At 43.8% G+C, this 18,732-nt stretch overlaps 1 protein-coding gene across 10 annotated transcripts in view; it reads right to left on the bottom strand.

Moving 5' to 3' along the window:
• The window catches only part of SLC44A3 (solute carrier family 44 member 3), a 331,249-nt gene that overhangs the window by 104,365 nt on the left and 208,152 nt on the right, over positions 1–18,732 (bottom strand). For 9 of the 10 annotated variants that reach the window (XM_053214493.1, XM_053214494.1, XM_053214492.1 and 6 more), the window contains 2 exons: positions 3,268–3,640; positions 2,644–2,751 (listed from right to left, as the gene is read on the bottom strand). In XM_053214493.1, the coding sequence (XP_053070468.1) occupies positions 2,644–2,751; positions 3,268–3,294 (135 nt within the window). In that variant the 5' untranslated portion in view covers positions 3,295–3,640. Of the gene's footprint in view, positions 1–2,643; positions 2,752–3,267; positions 3,641–3,730; positions 5,016–18,732 lie in introns of those variants that run through there. The other variant, XM_053214498.1, reaches the window with a different exon arrangement.

Raw genomic sequence — 18,732 nt, 5'->3', positions numbered from 1 at the left:
GCCTGTTTCCGATTCTGTGTCTCCCTCTCTCTCTGCCCCTCCCCCGTTCATGCTCTGTCTCTCTCTGTCTTAAAAATAAAAATAAACGTTAAAAAAAATTTAAAAAAAATGTAGTAATGATGCCCTATGTCCTAAAGGTAGACTGTCCCAAAGTCAAATATGTTTCAGATAGTCTGCATTTGTTACTAACGTAGAAATCAAAATAATAGTCTTGAAATGCCCAGTGTGTGCCAGAGACTGTGACCAGGGGATGTAAATATGAACAAAACCAAGTCCCTGCCTTCAAGGAACTCAGCCCAGAAGATGGGCAGGTTCTCTGTCCCTCCCACACCCAGCACCTCCTCAGTCTCATGGTCTGATTCCAGGACGAGAGTATCACCTTTGCTGGAGGACAGCTGGCTCATCCTGTACTTAGAGGCTGTGGGGATGGGAATACTCAGCCCCGGGCTGCAGCTTCTCCTCCCTCTCGGCTTGGAGCGTGGGAAGGTCCTGACTGGGTCTGGTCTTGGAGGAAAGGGGTCCTGTGCTGCTGCCCGGCTCACCAGAGAGCTAATAGCAAAGTGGTATTTTCCACTTACCAGCATTCTTTATGTTAATATCTCCCTTGGGAAGCCTGTGGGAGGAGCGGACATTTTGTTTTTGTTGTATTTTAGGGCGGGAGGATTTGGTGCACACTGAGTCCTTGCCATATTTCTACTTTATACCTTCGAACTTTGTTCTAATTTCAAACACACAATTACAATTCCGTATGATGGTGATACAGTAGGCGTGTCTACGAGGTATGGTGAGGCTGTCAAGGAGGTCACCGTCAACTGTGCCAGGGGAGATCCAGAAAATGGGAGTCTTAAAAGGGGAATGGAAGCAGGCAGGTGGGGGAGGACACTGGAGAGGCAAGTAGAGGCAGAGACAGTCCAGAATTTGAGACATTCTGTTCTGTGCATCTTATGCAAATATAAACACAGGCAGGCTACTCTTTCTCTTGGCAGTAGACCATCTCTGCCTGTAACTCTAGCCCCTTACCCTAAACCTCCTTTGTCTTAACTCGGGGGGGGGGGTGGGCAGTACCATCAATAACCCCATTTAGCATGTTACCTCACTACTGCTCAAGATGTCACAAGATCAGAAAGCTAAACAGCAGAGGCGGAAAAGCCTCCTTGCCCTTTTTTAAGTATCTGTGGTTAAAAAAAAAAAAAAAAGTTGCAGAAGACACGAAAAGCCAGTCAGCTTGAAGGGTTCTCATTATTCAAATGCAATACAGGAAAGAGAATGCTGGCATATTGAAGCCTTCAAATTTATTCTGTAAATGACATGTAATTTGAAAACAGTTCCCAGCTCTGTGCCACCTCTCAGATGGCTCATAATTCTTTAGGCTGTGATGAGCCATCTACAAATCCTTTCCCCAGGCGGCTGTTGGGCTGAGAGTTTGCCAGTGATGTGCTAGGTCTGAACCGTGGAGGGGCTAGGGAAGATCACCGAGGAACATGGACAACCTGAGGCGGAAGCTGCCCGGTGCCTGCAGGACAGCTGCTCCCTGCACCGGAACCCCAGCAGGCCCAGAGAGGAACAGCAGCTGTCTGTGGGGAAGCTAAGAAGGATGCGGTGTATACACACATGCTCTCTCCCGGCTCCTCCCATAGGAGGGCTCCGAGAGCCATGAAAGGGACAACACATGACATTCAGTTACACCTTTAAGACCCAACCTTCCACTGTGCCTGTAACCATGTCTGTGAGACACCGGTAGGTAAAGTCGACCAGCGAACAAATGCTTTTCCAAAGAAAGAGGAACAAACATGGTATTTTAGGGTCTATTCAAATTGAAATCTTTGCAACAAAGGTAATTACTATGGGGTAGCTATTATGCTGCTTTGTAAATTAATCATTAACCGCACAGCAAACAGCGTGCCTCAGTCTAGAATGGATGTTTTCATGAACATGATCTTTGAAGCTGAGAAGGGCTCCTTCTGCTGTTACCCACAATAAAGTATCTAAAATAAGTATCAAAGCATCCAGATTTAGCTGCCAAGAAACCCTCCCAGGACTCATGTGGCACAGCCTGATGAGGTCTACCAGCAATCCTATGTACCTAGAAACTAGAATGGGGAAAAAATTCATCACCTAACTAGAGAGTTTCTATCAAAGGCTCATTTCCTTTGCTAAACACAACATACAGAGAGTGTGTGTGTGACGCTCAGCTGAGGTGAGAGTAATTTCTCTCTAGGATTTTCGCCTGAACGGCAAACAGTTCATGAACATTTTGTTTGGGGGGCTGTGATGGTAAAAGAACTTCCAGGTAGTGAGCTCAGATAATAAGGGATCACACGCTGGCCTATTAAGTAACAATCCTAAGAAGTGACTCTCATTTCCTAATGGGGTCTTTCATTAGACTGTGGCCTGCAGTAATAAGACAGCCTCTCCAAATTAGCCGACCTAGGAGATTAAGAGACACCTGATAGGACTTCCCCAGGACCGATGCTTACTGTGTGGTAATGGCAGGTGTCTCTCATTGTAGCACAAACTTTAACCTGGTACCACCTGGATCCCTAGGCTTCCCCAGGGAAGGCACTAGGAATACGATTTACATGTGGGCACAGTTATTTCAGGAAACACACTGTGGTCTCTTCCCTACTAGGCATCTATACTTACCAAACCAGTCCAAAAGAGAAAGAAGAGGAATAGCCATGTCGTATCTGTGCACTTCCTATAAATCTGAGGTCTCCACTCTCTTTTCCGGGGGGTTCTCTCTGCAGAAACCTTCCAGACCAAAAATAAAAAAAAAAAAAAGAAAAAAAAAGGGGGGGGGGTTGGAGAGTTGAGGAAAAGGGGATAAATAACCATAGGGGTCATAACCTGGAAACCGAATCCAAATGTACTGAAGATTGTTCAAAGTAACTTTTCTTCCTTCCTTTCATTTTTTTTTTAACGTGGCCTCCTGAAACTTTCAACAGAGACTCTGAAACAACCTGCTCTGTGCGGAGTAGAAGTGAAGTCCCCAGTCGCTAACTCCTTACCTGGAGGTGCACCTGTAGGCCGCCCCAAGATTGTGCTCTGCAGCCAGCCTCTCCCGCGCCTCCGCCTGAGCACACGAGTGGGGTCCTAGATCCTCCCCGCCACGTGTCCCCAGAACAAGGCGAGGGGCGGGCTGGGCTCTATCCCGGTGGATAGGGAAGGCGGAAGCTTCCGGACGGGCAGGTGCTAGGAGTTGCCCGAACCTTCCCCTGGGGCTCGCAGCCTTCCCGCGGGGCCTTTTTGCGCGCGGCGGCTACTCACCAGGTACTCGGCTCCGGGACACTGCATCCTGTGCTGCGGCGCCGGGCCGAAGACTGGGAGCCCACGAAGCGCCCCGCGGCAGAGGAGCCTGCGGCCAGAAGGCCCAGCGGCCGGAAGGGGCGCAGCGCCGCCCCGCGGCCGCCTCCGCGAGCCTCGAGCTTGGCCCTCGGCGTCACCGGAGCGGCTCCGGGCCCGCCCGGGTCAGTCACCTGTCAGCGGGAGGGCCGCCGTGTTCCCAGGCCCTCGGCGTCCACCACCTGCGCTGTGGTGGTTCCCGGGATGCCCATCTCGCCGACCGAAGCGCGGAATCCGCGGCTGCTCCAGCGCAGGCCCCGGCTCAGCCAGGATCCTGCGCGAGTCCTAATTAGCGCCTCTGCGAAGAGCAAGAAGCAGAGTCTCAACAAATCCTTCCCGAGGGGTGGAGTACTGCGTTACGCCCGGCCGACAAGGAAGTAGCACTTACCTGTGTCGGATTCTGTTCTAGCGGCTCGACAAGCATTATGAAATCATCAACAAAGCAGAAATCATTGTTATCCCTGATCTGCAGTGAGGGAAACCGAGGCACGGGAAAGCAGCGATGGGACATGCTCAGCGAGACACAGATGTAAGCTGTAGAACTAGGAGTTGAACCCAAGCCCTCAGGCAGGCACCTTCAAGTGGTTCTCTGCAAACACTACGTGAGGGATGGGAAGAGCGAATATGAATCAGGAGAAAAACAAAACACCCCATGAATCTAAATGAGAGAAATATGAAGCATGAAAAATATAATAATTGGAATGACTGTTTATTGATGCTATTTATTAATAATAATGTGGGATAAATCTAGTAGAATCAATACGGCTGAAGAGGAATTAGTGATTAGAAGAGCGGTTTCAGCAACTCCCCAGCGGAAGCAGGAAAGCATTAAAAAAAGGAAATAAGGCAGCTTATTTTAAAATTTCCTAAGGAGTATCAGGTATAGAACTAGGACAGGAAAAGGAATGTTATAAAAAAGGAGAGGAGGAAATATTTGAAGACCTAATGGAGCTAAATTCCAAGGTTGAAAGAAAGAAAGAAACCTCAGACTGCAAGGGTGCATCTCAAGCCGTATAGAAATATTTCAAATATTTTTATCGTTTGTTTTAGGAATTTCCTAAAAATCCATTTATTGGAGCCATGGACCAACTGCCCAACTAGTTCTTGTCAGAATAACAGCTCTTCCTGTGACCCACAGATCAGTCAACAGAGTTATAACACAACTGTACCCTTCAAGACTCACTTCAAACCCTCCCCTTCCCATGTCCGTGTCAACTATGACATGACCAAGTTGTCCAATCTAATCAGCCTGTCTGCACTGAAGGACGCATCTTAATCAGACCCTGAAAAACCTATAAATATCCCCATCCTTGAAACACATCAAATGTGTTTGTATTAATACATTTATAATAATACTAAATAAAAATAAAGCCTCATTGGTTGCCTTTAGCAGTTTCTAGGGCTCAGGGGTGCCTGGCTGGCTCAGTCAGTTAAGTGTCCAACTCTTGATTTTGGCTTAGGTCATGATCTCACAGTTCATGGGTTCTAGTCCCGCGTTGGGCTCTGCACTGACAGTTCGGAGCCTACTTGGGATTCTCTCTCTCCCTCTCCCTCTCTGCCCTTCTCCTGTTCGTGTGCTCTCTCTCTCTTAAAGTTTCTAGGGGTCAGACTCATTATTTTGAAACTGGTTAAGGAAAGGGGAGGAATCAAGCACGTATCCCACGTCTCCTATATGAACTGTGCTGTTGACGGAGATTTCTCTTTATAGAAATATTCTGGCTTATATAAGTGCAGAAGGAATGACAGAATTTAGGATATCACAGTCTGCCAAACATGACAACAAAGGGACAACCAGACATTAGTCTTCTCCCAATGAAGAAAGAACACATTTCCCCCTGTGGTAGTCAACCAGAAAAATCTACACTAATCTACCAATTTATTTTTTATTTATTTTTTTAATGTTTTATTTATTTTTGACAGAGACAGAGACAGAGCATGAGCAGGGGAGGGGCAGAGAGAGAGGGAGGCACAGAATCCGAAGCAGGCTCCAGGCTCCGAGCTGCCAGCACAGAGCCCGACGTGGGGCTTGAACTCACAGACGGCGAGATCATGACCTGAGCTGAAGTTGGACGCTCAACCGACTGAGCCACCCAGGCGCCCCTGACTACCAATTTATAAGAAATATAGGGAACAGAGGGACAAGTCAAATGACACCACAGGATGCCATCAGCAAAACCGAGAATGGGAGAGTCTCAGACACAGGACCTTGTTTTAACATCAACAACAACAGTAGCAGCAGCAAAAAGATTTTAAGAAAAAAAAAGGGGGGGGGGAACCTAAAAATTAAAAGAGAGTTGGGAGGTATTTTAACAGAGAACAGAGGACATTGTTTAGATCCAGATTACACCAACTGGCAAAAATAAAAGGAAAGACCTTCAGAGGACCATCTAGGGTATGCGAATCCTCACTGGATATTGGATAATTTGAAGCAATTTATATTAAGGAATTTGGGGATCTGATGATGTCGTTGGGGTTAAATTTAAGGGAAGTGCTTACCATTTAGATTTACATCCTGAAACTTATACAAAATAGTAGGCTGTCTGAGATTTGCTTTAAAAACTCTGGGGCAAGGGCCCCTGGATGGTTCAGTCAGTGAAGCATCCGACTTCGGCCCACGTCATGATCTCACTGTGAATTCTATCCGCACACTGAGCTCTCAGCACAGAGCCTGTTTCAGACCCTCTGTGCCCCTCTTTCTGTCCCTCCCCCACCTCTCAAAAATAAATAAACATTTAAAAGTAAAGTTTTTTTAAAAAAAATCCAAGGCAAAGGGCAACGGGTGGAGGTGTGGAGGGAAACGAGATTGACCACCAGCTGATAATTGCTGAAGTTGGGGAAGTATACATGAGGCTCATTAAATTGTTTTCTCTACTCTTGTGTGTTTGAACCTCTACACACACCCTTGCACACACATACGGAGTAAACCACGGTGCCTGCCGCCTCCAGAGCCTCCACTTAGGAAGCTTCTGACACTTATCGTCTGCAGGCACCTGTTATTGAGCACACTTGCCTTTCCCCCTTCTTTACTCCCCCCCGCCGCTCCCCGCTCCACCTGACCCCATGCATTCCTCAAGAGGCAACAGCCCCTGCTTGGCCTTAGGGTGGTTGTGTCTTCAGAGCTGTTGGCTTCGCCAAGGTGCCACGGTCTCACGGTCTCCTCTCCAACCCCACCTGGGTCCCTGGTGCTCCTGTAGCGCTTTGGCCAGAACATTTTCACCCCTTCTGCGGGAACCTCCCCATCCCCTTCCTCATACCACCTCTCCTGCCCACCTATCCCTGTTTGTCATGATTCTCACACTTGGCCTTCCAGATGTTCTCATCTGCACCTCTTCCCACGTTTCTGGCACTTCCTTAACTTCTAGCAGCTTGCAAACTGGCCAGATGGAGATGCAATTAGAGCCACTCCAGTTGCCCACTTTGCTTTCAAGTGTGTGACCGTCATCCCTTTGGGTCAGGTCTCTTAGGTGCAGGCTACAGCGTGAGCTCAGCTTCAGCCTGGGTATCTTATTGCTTATTCTTACTGAGTATCTGTGCTTTGGGGCCAGCACCGGGGAAAGGCCAGATTTCCCACCCCTCACCTCACTTTCCTCAGGCTTCCTCCCCTGCCTCACTAGCTCTGTGGCTGAGTTCCCAGCATGCTTTGAACTATAGCCTGACACACGATGGTGAAAATAGTGTGATACTGGATGTGATAAAACTCCAGAGGAGGCAGGATTATGAACTCAGGCCTGAGGGTCCAGATCTTTTATCATCTTGCCTTTCCTGTCAGCCAGGAAGAGTCATCCCTTGGATTGGAAGCCAGAAAGGAGATGAAGGATCCAAGGGGTCTTGGGTTTGAACTTTGGTGTTTATAGCTGGTTCAGGAATGACCCAAGATGCACTTGGACAGAATAGGGGGTTGCGAGGAACGATTTCGCTATGAACGGGGGTATGGTGGATAAGGGAGTCGAGCAAGGTGTGTGTGCAAAGGAGTCCCAGCCCTTTGGAGCTGGATTGAGGTAATTTCAGGGTGAGGAAGCTGGAGGCTCAGAAAAGTCTTCTTTTCTCCTTAAGGTCTTTGGATCAGAAATCTGGTCTTTGGAACTCTGATTATTTTTAGCTTATCTTGATCCTACAATGACTGAGCATTTTGCTTTGTGCTAGGACTTGGGCCAACTCAAGGGGCACAGGCACCACATAGGAATATTTGCCCTTTCATGGAGCTCATGCTCACATGAGGGCTGTGATAAGCAATGTGGTGGGGGGTTCTCTGCCCAGTGTGATGGTCCCGGAAGCCTTCGTGGGAAAGCATGTCTGAGCTGAGTGGTGAAGGGTGAATAAGACATGATGACGCACAGAAAGGTGAAGAGGGCATTCTAGGCCGAAGAAACAGCATGAACAAAGCCTGGATGCACGGAAGTGCCTGGAAAACCCCAAGCAACATAGAACTGCTGGAGGATGAACGTGAGCGAGGGAAGAAGGGAAAGGGAGAGGGTATGATGAGTCTGAGGGCAAAGAGTCCCCAGCCATTTAGGGCCAGCATGCCACATCAAGTTTCTGCTTGTGTTTCTGCGCTTATACCTTTCCCATTCACCCTCACGTTGTAGAACAGCTTTTGGAGATTGCTATTGGCCTGGTTGTGCTCAGAGGACTGGAAGGAGAGGGGCTTGTGTCCTCCTTGTACCTCAGAGGAGCTGGGAGCAGGAGAAACAGTTTGGGGGCTGGGCATGGTATGGGAGAACCCACGTGGTGAGAACCAAGTATGAAAACTCTCATGGGGAAGTGAGACATGGGGACAGGACAGCCATCAGGCTCTCTTCCTAAATGTGATCCTTGGAACTCTTCTTCCAGCCCCAAGGGACTTTCAGGTGGGTTAAAAAATTGTTGTTTTTTTACATTGGTTTAGATATGTTAAGTTGCATTATTTATGTTCATATATTCTTTTGTATACATCACATATTGCATGGTAAAATTATATGTAACACACATGTGTCACATATGTAACATATCTAGGTTATAAGACATAATAACATGAACAGTCAAACCCACCACCCATTTTATGAACTACAACATTTCCCAGGTGCCTGGATGGCTCATTTGGTTAAGTGTCCGAGTCTTGATTTTGGCTCAGGTCATGGTATCACAGTTCGTGCCTTCAAGCCCTACGTTGGGGTCTGTGCTGGCAGCACAGAGCCTGCTTGGGATTCCCTTTCTCCCTCTCTCTCTGTCCCTTCCCTGCTCACTAATGCTCTCTCCCTCTCTCCCAAAATAAACAAAGAAACATTTAAAAAAAAGAAATGGAGGGTGCCTGGGTGGCTCAGTCAGTTAAACATCTGATTCTTGGTTTCAGCTCAGGTCATGATCTCACAGTTTGTGAGATCGAGCCCTGTGTCGGTCTGTGTGCTGGCAGCTTGGAGCCTGGTTCCTGCTTCGGATCCTGTATTTCCCTCTCTCTCTGACCTTTCCCTGCTTGCACTCGGTCTCTCTCTATCTCTCAAAAATAAATAAACATTAATTTTTTTAAAAAAAGGAATAGAACATTTCCATAATGTCCCTCCTCAAACACAACCCCTGTCAAACCTTCAATCTCAGACATAACCGCTGTTCTGAATTTTGTTTTTCAATCTCTTGGCTAAACATACTCATCTCACAGTATCTTAAACCTTACCTAACATAATTTAGTTTGCTTTTTAAGGGGATGTTATAAAAACTAGTGGTAAATGGTACACAGTTGTAAGAAACTTTTCTCACTCAACGTTGCACTTTTCACGTTTGGTTTTAAATTTGAGGCTGGTCCTTCATAGACTTAACCGGACATTTTAAACACAGACTTATTGACTGTAATATAGAAAAGCAGAACAATCAAATTTCTGAGTCTTCAAATGCTGAGATAAAAACACTTGCACTACTAGAGGTTGACTGCTTGGTCTAGTCTGTTTTCCTTTGTCCCACAATTTCCATTTAGTCAGCTTTCCATGTTATTTGTATATTAATCAGCTCTCTTACCTCCTTGGTTTCCACACTTGTGCAGGGTGAACACTGCCATAAATGAACTGAAGCCACTTGCTACTTTCCTTCACCAAATGTTTGTAGCCATCTCTAGGACACTTTGTGTCCACACCCATCTGCAGAAACAGTCTTCTTCTTCCTAGGTCTCTATATGAACGACCAGAGTTCTAACAGCAAAGCCATCAGAAAGCCTTTAGAATAATTCTTTGCTAGGACTGGCAACTGAACAGAAGGAAGTAGGACCTGGTCCCCTGTGTGTTCCTAGGGACATTCGGCCTTGTGTTAGCATCCTAAGGCTTCTGTGACACATTATCATAACTCTGGTGGCCTAAAACAACAGAAATGTGTTTTCCCACAGTTCTGGAGGCTGCAAGTCTGAAATCAACATGTTTGCAGGGCCACCCTCCCTCTAAAGACTCTAGAGAGGGAGACTCTTTCCTCTCAACTGGCCCAGAGTGCCCCTTGGCATTGCCCCAGTCTCCGCCACTGTCTCCCCATGGCCGTATTCCCTGGGCCACCATGTATCTTCTCTTTTGTCTTTTATAAGGACACCCTTACCTTGGATTTAGAGCCTTCTCTAGTCAATCTGGGATGATTTCCTCTTAAGATCCTTACCTTACCTATCTTTATTCCAAATAAAGTCACATTCTGAGGTTCCAGTAGATGTAATCTTTTTTTTTGGGGGGGGGGGTGGCATTATTTTACCCATTACAGACCTGCAGATGCTACTTGAAGAAAATGTCCTGTGGTGAGATACATTTAAAATTTTTTTTTACATTTATTTATTTTTGAGACACAGAGGGAGACAGAGGGGAGACAGTAGGGGAGGGGCAGAGAGAGAGGGAGACACAGAATCCGAAGCAGGCTCCAGGCTTTGAGCTGTCAGCACAGAGCCCAACATGGGGCTCAAACTCATGAATCAGGAGATCATGACCTGAGCCAAAGTTGGAGGCTCAACTGACTGAGCCACCCAGGCGCCCCATGCGGTGAGATATATTTTAGAAATATACCCCTTTCACAGCATCACACTGTTCATCAGTATATTATAGACTGACCTACGTCGTGGGGTGTGTGTGTGTGTGTGTGCGTTAACAACTATTAACACTGCTTTGAGAAGTGCTCTTAGGGACTGTATATTTTTGGAGGACATGGTCAATTTAACAGGTTGAAATATGCAGGGTCTTCGATAGTGTGGGTGGAAGGAATGATTTCCAAGACACCTCCTCCCCATGCCTAGCTGACCTGGTCAGCACTACCTCAAACTTCTTAGACACAAAAGGCTTTTAATCCACTCTGAAGGAAAACAAAATACAAATGGCCTTGGGAGAGGGCATTTGAGTAATAACTCCATACTAAGCTATGAACGACTAATGCCAGATTCGTTTCTTATTAAAAGTGTTGATAGACGGCAGGGGATACCTAGACGTCAAGGTCACCAGGGTTTCTGAAGATCGGGGGGTGGCATTCAAGGGCTGGACAGAAGCCCAGAAGTCAAATTTCAGTGTCTTTTAACTTTCTCAGCACCAGTGCTTTTTACTGCACCGTTTAATACTTCATGGCTGCAAGTGCTCATCTGTTTAACCTGCATAGGACTCCACTTGGATTTTGACACCAATAATTGATACATAAAGATATCATCTATTTTGCTTCTTGCCAAATATCTGATATAAATATCAGAATTTTAATAGATACAGGTATAAACATCTAGAAGGCACTTTGAATTTTATTTTCTAATATTGTGTTATATTTGATTTACCTGTGACTTTTTCTCTCTTCTCATTCAATAGGTGATCTGTCCATTTGGATTAACTGTATAGTGTTGTAAAAACAGGAAAAAAACCTAACCACTAACACCAAAGTACTGTGTTTTAAAAATTCTTACATGCGGGGGCACCTGGGGGGCTCAGTCGGCTAAACATCTGACTTCAGCTCAGGTCATGATCTTGCGGTTCGTGGGTTGGAGCCCCATGTCGGGCTCTGTGCTGACAGCTCAGAGCCTGGAGCCTGTTTCAGATTCTGTGTCTCCCTCTCTTTCTGCCCCTCCTCCACTCTTACTGTGTGTGTCTCTCTCAAAAAAAAAAAAAAACATTAAAAAAATTTAAAAATTCTTACACGCCAAAACCTTTTAAGGGACAAGTGTGCCTAATTCTCCTGAATTTTATCAATCCAGCAATCTTGTCTTTTTCTGTTCTCGGAGGGGAAAGAGGAAAAGGAAAGGAGAGAGAAAATATGGGAGGGGGAGATATGAAGAAAGAGCAATAAATCAAGAGTGTGGGAACCTCGTTACCAGCTGTAGGAAGTTAGGCAAACCTTCTATCTCTTTGGGCCTCTTCGTAAAATGGGGGAGGAGAGCCAGATTCTTCTATGTCTATTTCCAGCTCGGAAATTCTATGATTTAAAACTACATGGCACAGGTAGGGAGACCAAAAACCCAGAGTAAGGTAAAGGAAGCAAATGGCAGAGATGAATGAATATATGTGAAACAGAAGTGACACTACAGTAGAGATGATCAATGAAAACAAAACAAAACCTTATTCTTTGAAAAGACTGAAAAAATAAAAAAAGGCAAGCTTCTATAAGACAGATCAATAACATAGGTTAGAGATAAAATATGCAAAATGTCCTGCATGTGACAAAGAGGTAGATATTAGGTACACAATGATCAATGATGTGATAGCACCTCTCTACTTTGATTTTATATTTCTCTCCCATAATCCTTACTTTTCCTCTTCTTATATTTTATTTTTGCCTTCATTCTGTATCCCCATATCATATCTGATATTGGCACTTGCTCTGTTAGACCCCTGGCAGTTGTAAACCGCAGACCAGCGTTCTGGCAGAGTCCTGGCATGGAGGGCTAATGTAGTTGCCACTTTCTTACAGCAGGTGGCACTGTAAGCCAGTGACTGGGTAGTCAAACCAGCCATAATTCATAAATTGTAGTGTTCCCCCCCCCCCATTGGTTCTAAGATCTCTTCCTTTATTATTTATGTTTGCATTTTTACGTTTCCAAAATTGTGAGGCTTCTTACACTCAGTATATACATATACTGTAGAATTTTATGCCCATTGAAAGCTGTTATTAAATTGATGTGGCTTCTTATCAAATCTTAACACTGTCTTAGAATGGGGGACATTTCAATATGTTATGAACCTTAGTACTGCCAGGAATGCATCAATTACCCATGGAGAATATTCAAAATCACTGAATGCAAGGTCTTACCGAAGAAGGAAAAGTGATGCCCTCTTTAGTTGTCTGGGAATCACCGCACATTTGGGGTTGGACAGACTCTGGAGTTTGAAACCAGATTCTTACACTCACCAGCTGTGGGATCTTGGGTAAACTTGTTACCCTCTCTAAGCCTCAGTTTCCTCATCTTTAAAATGGTGAGAACAGGGGCACCTGGGTGACTCAGTTGGTTAAAAGTCCGACTTCAGCTCAGGTCACGATCTCACAGTTTGTGAGTTTGAGCCCTGTACTGATATATGTCAGTGCAGAGCCTGCTTGGGATTCTCTCCGCCCGCCTCTCTGTTCCTCCCCTACTTGTTCTCTCTCTCTCTCTGTCTCTCTCTCTCTCTCTGTCTCAAAATAATACATAAACTAAAAAATAAAAATAAAACAATGGTGAGAAAAAATGGCTAATTTGGAAGATTATTATTGTATGCCTACCCTAGAACTTGGCTTACAACAGTTTCAATGAACTCCAGATAGTGCAATATAATTTTTAAAAGCTTAGGTTAGCAACAGAATGTGAAACAGACCTGTTAATTTACAATAGGGAGAGTGCACCTGTGCTATTCACCCAGTTAGCTAATTGACTTGGGGCTGTGGATCCTGGGCCCTCGTTTGGTGAGCAGACCATATGGCACTGCTTTATGGTCCAACAGTTTGGTTCCTGGAGCAAAATCTCCTGAGGTGTTTGTTCAACAGGTAGATTTCCCAGACCCACCCAGACCTGCTAAGTCAAAATCTCTGGAGGTGGGGCACAAAATGTGTCTTCAAAACAAGTTCTCCACATTGTTTGTATGTATTGTTTGGCAACTCTGACAGACTAGCGTTGGGATCATATTCACTTAGCCGAATTTCTGTAGTACTGGATTGAATGATATTATGATTTTTAATTTGCTTATTGGGCAGTGGAAAAACAAAGCTACAGGACTGGTCTGGTTCCTGCTGCCCTTTCTGCTTCCCCACGTGCTGTTCATCTGTCATGGGTCAGCTGCGGGTGCAGTGGTTTCTACTACCTCTGTGAATGGGTCTTGAACTTGCAAAATGAGTAAGTTCTGGAGATCTCATGCACAGCATAGAGATTATCATCGACAATGCTGTATTTATATTTCAAAGTTGCAAAGAGACACCATCTTAAATGTTCTCAGCACAAAAAAGAAATGAGGGTCCCTGGGTGGCTCAGTCGGTTAAGCGTCCAACTCTTGATTTTGGCTCACGTCATGATGTCACAGTCATGGGATCGAGCCCCACATTGGGCTCCATGCTGAGCATGGAGCCTGCTTAAGATTCTCTCTCCTTCTCTCTCTCTGCCCCTCTTGCCTGCTCATGCTCTCTCTTTTTCTCTCAAAAGAAATGGATAAACATTAAAAAAAAAAAAAAAGGAATGGTAATTCCGTGATGTAATGGAGGTGTTAGCCAACCCTACGGTGATGATGTTGCAATATACAAATATATCATATCAACACACGGTACACCTTAAACTTACACAATGCTGTATGTCAATTATATCTCAATTAAAAAAGTAAAAAAGATGAATGGGTCTGATATGACAACAATGCCAATGATACAGTCAGAAAATGAGAATTCTAAGTTGGTGAGAGTTCTAGATAACTGACATCTAACTTTTTAGATGTCTCCACTATTTTGAGAATTTTGATGAAAATCATTTATTCAACAAATACTTGTTGATGGCTTCCTAGATCCCAGGCTCAAACTGTTTCTCAGCCTGCAGAACACAAGGACTAGAGCACGTGGAATTGGGCAAGGGGAGACCCAGCTGGACCAGCTTGCCCCACACAGCAAGGTTTCTGGGAAGAAGGCTCTCAGAACCATCCAATCCTCTCTGTTGTGACTTGTGTCCAGACATGTGTTCTTTTAGCTGCCAGTCAAATAATTGTTGGTTGGACTGTCAAGGCTCCAGTAATATTTACGCTGCCCCTCAAAATATCAAGTTGCCTGCTGAACTTAACTTTATTCCTCCGCAAATAGTTGCCTTGAGGGCAACTTAAAGTGCCAGAACAACTTGAATCTATAATCTGTGTCTATACACACAGGCGCGTGCACACACATACACAAATGTGTCTATTTGGTGGCAGGTCGAGCACACTATCACTTCTGCACACTTGGTCTACTGTACCAAGGTCTGTACCAGGTCAAAGTTGTTTTCTAGGACACAAGTTAAATGACAGGGGACAAGACCACAGTGGAATAAGTCACACGCAGTGCTGAACATCAGCTCAGGATGGAACAGTAGAGGGCTCCATGGCGGAGAGCATTTACAGATGTGAGTTAATACTCACGGCCAGAAGACTCAGCTGTCATTATCACAGAGCTTACAACTGCACTCAGAGCATGGGAAAACACAGATCGCTGTTTCCTGTACGGGCTGGCAGATCTATCTACTTTTATAGTGTACTATTTCAGAGACAAATGGTATTATAACGACACAGAATAGTGTGGTGGCTTCAAATGGGGGGGTATGTGTGCCTTATCTTTCTCAATGACAACAGATCACTATTAGGAACAGAAAGTGTTGTACTGTGTGACCATTTTGAGAATTATCGTGAACAGCTTGTGTGCAATGGCGGTGGGCAGGCCCATTTGCCCAGCCTTCCTTGTGTCTGATACCTCTGTCCCCCTCCTGGCTCTGCTTCCTGGGCCAGAATCCACTTGTTACTGTGTGTGCCTCTTGCTCCTCGAGTCACTTCGTCTCTGATGTCCTTTTCTATCTTATTTGGCAAGACACCTTTTTTTTTTTTTTAATTGACATATAACATTATATTCAGGTGTACAACCTAATGATTCAGTGTTTGTACATATTGCAAAATGATCACCACACTAAGTCTAGTTAATATCCAATACTACTCAGAGTTACAGAATTATTTTCTTGTGATGAGAACTTCTAAGATCTATTCTCTTAAGCAACTTTCAAATATGCAATATGGTATTATTAACTATAGTCATCATGCTGTACGTTATATCCCCAGGACTTACTTCTTTTATAGCTGGAAGTTTGTACCTTTTGATTCTCTCCACCCATTTCACCCCCACCTCTGGCAACCACTAGTCTGTTCTCCACATCAATGAGCTTTTTTTGTTTGTTTGTTTTTAAGTTTTCATATACAGTAGTCTCCCTTATCCACAGTTTTGTTTTCTTATTTTGGCTCACCTCTAATAAAGGTAACTCAGTGTAGCCCCGAATGAAGTACAGCATAAATATTAAGGGCTTGAATATCTACTCTGTCCCATACTGGTTTTGTGGAATTGGACAAGTTATTAACTTTTCAGGTCTCGGTTTTGTTATCTGTAAAATGGGCATGACAATGCCTACCTCTTTTCTGTGGGAGTTAAATGAAATTAGATGTGCTAGTCTTAATGCTTGGTGCACAATAAGTATTCAATAAATGCTAGCTGTTACTTATTTTTCGTCTTCAGCCTAACTTTCCCACTTTAAAAATGTTTGTTTAGCTGTACTTGCTTTTGTAAGCAGCTTCAGATTTCTTTGGGGAACAAGGCCATGTATAAATGAATAATCCATATCGCCAGTGCCTCTTTAAAGAGTTGTATCAATGTATGATAGCAACTCCAATGTAGGACAGGAAGTAGAAAACAAGATCAGTTGTAATGTGACAGCATCTATCCTAAGACATACACTGCTCATTACTTTTGACACAGTAATTTCCTTTTGGACTCTACACATGATAAAAAGCTGAAACAATTTTACCTATGTGAAAAGCTCGTTCACCAAAATTTTCCCATAGTTCTATTTATATTAGCCAAAACTTAAAAACAATCTGAATGCCTTTTAAAAGAGAAGTGGCTAAATTATTCATCCAAGAAAACTTTATTCAGTCATTAAAATAATGTTTTGGAAATTTATATGACAGAATGGCAAAGGCTCATGATGTAATGCCAAGAGGAAAGAACAATGGACTTAATTGTGTCTGTAACATGACTACAGCAGCCTGTGATAGTCTATAAAGACAGAGCCTGGACGGAAATATACCAGCATGTTAATGGGTTTTAAACAGAGAAACAATGGGTGAATTTCAAATCTCTTTCTCCACGTGCTTCTGTAATTCCCAGCTTTCTTTAATAATGAATTCCCCACCCACATACAATGCCATTTAAGGACTCTGTTCATAACTCATGGATAAACACAGAGGACAGCTCAGTTTGAACTGTTTTCTTTGGATAGGATGTCATCATTATTATGAGACATTCAATTGCCTAAGCTATGATATCGGACAGGGAATAGCTTGGGGGCCTGTGTAATGGGGCAAATTAATATAGATTTCTGTCAGCATCCTTGCTTGGACTGATAGCGTGAGGGAAAACAGGACACCTTTAGAGAAGGGGATGGGGAAGCAGAGTCTTTGTACCAGTCACGGAAGTTACAGAAATTCCAAAATCAGGGAAACCGAATTCCAGAGCAGAATTCATTGCCTGATAGGGGGAAAAAAATTCCCTCAAACCTTATCTCTTTAAAGTAGCAAGTAAAATCCAATTAAAACGTGTTTTACTGCTATTCCCGTTTTAATATTATTTATTTTTTAGCCTAAAGTCATTAAAGACATTTTAGAACTCAAAGATAGAGTTACATACTTTAATTTTATGCTGTGTATTGACTTTTTGGATTATAAATTTTAAGTATACAAAATGTATAAATTAATGAGAGCAATTCATCAGTAAACCCAGCACCCAGAGAATGACCACCATTAGTTAGACTTTATAGTGGGAAATTACTCATTCTCTCTCTGGGGTAGATACAGCTAGCATTCCTTGAGCGATTACTAAGTGCTAGGCATTGCTTGGAGAATTTTACATGTGATAAGGAAATTTATTCTCACAGCACCCTTTCAAAGTAGACACACGAATTATCCCCATCGCATTGGTGAAATTCAGCTTCTTGTTTAAGACCAGGCAGCCGGGGGATGGCAGAGCCAGGTCGTGAGACCTAACTCCCTGGGCTCCAAGTCTATGCACTTAACCTTTCTCTCCATAGCTTCAATACACATATAAAGACACCAAAGTGGGATCATACTGCATCTACTGTATCATAACCTGTTTTTTCTTTTTAACGTACCTGAACATCATTCCAAGTCAATGGAGATCAATCAACTTCAGTGCTCTTAACGACTGCATTGTATTTTATTGCATGGTATCTCATAATGTATTTAACCATAATCCACATAGCTGGACATTTAAAAATTCTCACTATAATAAACAGCAATGGAATGCACCTCCCTTACACAAAAATGTGCATTAGGGGGGTTATTTCGTTAGGATAAATTCCTAGATGAGAAACGTTTGGGTCGAAGTGAACATTTTCAAGGCTCTAAACGCCTGTTGCTAAAGGGCTCTCAGGAAAACTTGTGCACATGTACAACCTCCCAGAGCTGCAGGATGGTATGTTTTTCCTCTACATTCTAGAGTGTTTTTCAAACTTGTGCAGCTTGACTTACTGTCAGAAATACATTTTACATAGTGATTTGGTATATACACATTAAACAAAGTTTACTATTTTCCTGACTAGATGGAATTAACTTTTTCTCTCCTCTCCCCTCCCTCTCCTTTTCAAAACTTTCTTAAATACCAGACATGGGGTGCTTGGGTGGCTTAGTCGTTAAACATCTGACTTTGGCTCAGGTCATGATCTCACAGTTCCTGAGTTTAAGTCCTGCTTTGAGCTTGAGCCCCACTTTGGGTGAGCCCTGCTTCTCTTTCTGTCTCTCTCTCTCTCTCTCTGCCCTTCCTGGGATTCTCTCTCTCTCTCTCTCTCTCTCTGCCCTGCCCCTTGCTCATTTGGGCCCTCCCTCTCTCTTAAAAAAAAAAAAAGCCAGATATGGTCCACTAAGTTAATTACATGAGCCACCAATGGGTGGTAACTCACAGTTTGAACAAACACTATGTCAATGCTTCAATATTAGTATTCTTTTTAGTTTTTGCCTATGTGAAAATCTGAGATAGTGACAAGTTATTGTTTCTTTCTTAATTTTTTAAGTTACTAGAGAGGTTGAATATTTTGGAAAATCATATTTTTGGAAAGAGTAAAATGTAGTTCATTGTTTCTCAGCTTCCACTGAACATTAGAATTTTAAAAATTCCTACGTTTTTTTAAAAAAGCTTTTTAATGTTTATTTTTGAGAGAGAGAGAGACAGACAGAGCATGAG

This window comes from Acinonyx jubatus, chromosome C1 (assembly GCF_027475565.1).
Source record: "Acinonyx jubatus isolate Ajub_Pintada_27869175 chromosome C1, VMU_Ajub_asm_v1.0, whole genome shotgun sequence".
NCBI lineage: Eukaryota > Metazoa > Chordata > Mammalia > Carnivora > Felidae > Acinonyx > Acinonyx jubatus.
The sequence above is the reverse complement of the archived record's forward strand: the minus strand, read 5'-3'. Positions and strand labels throughout refer to the sequence as shown.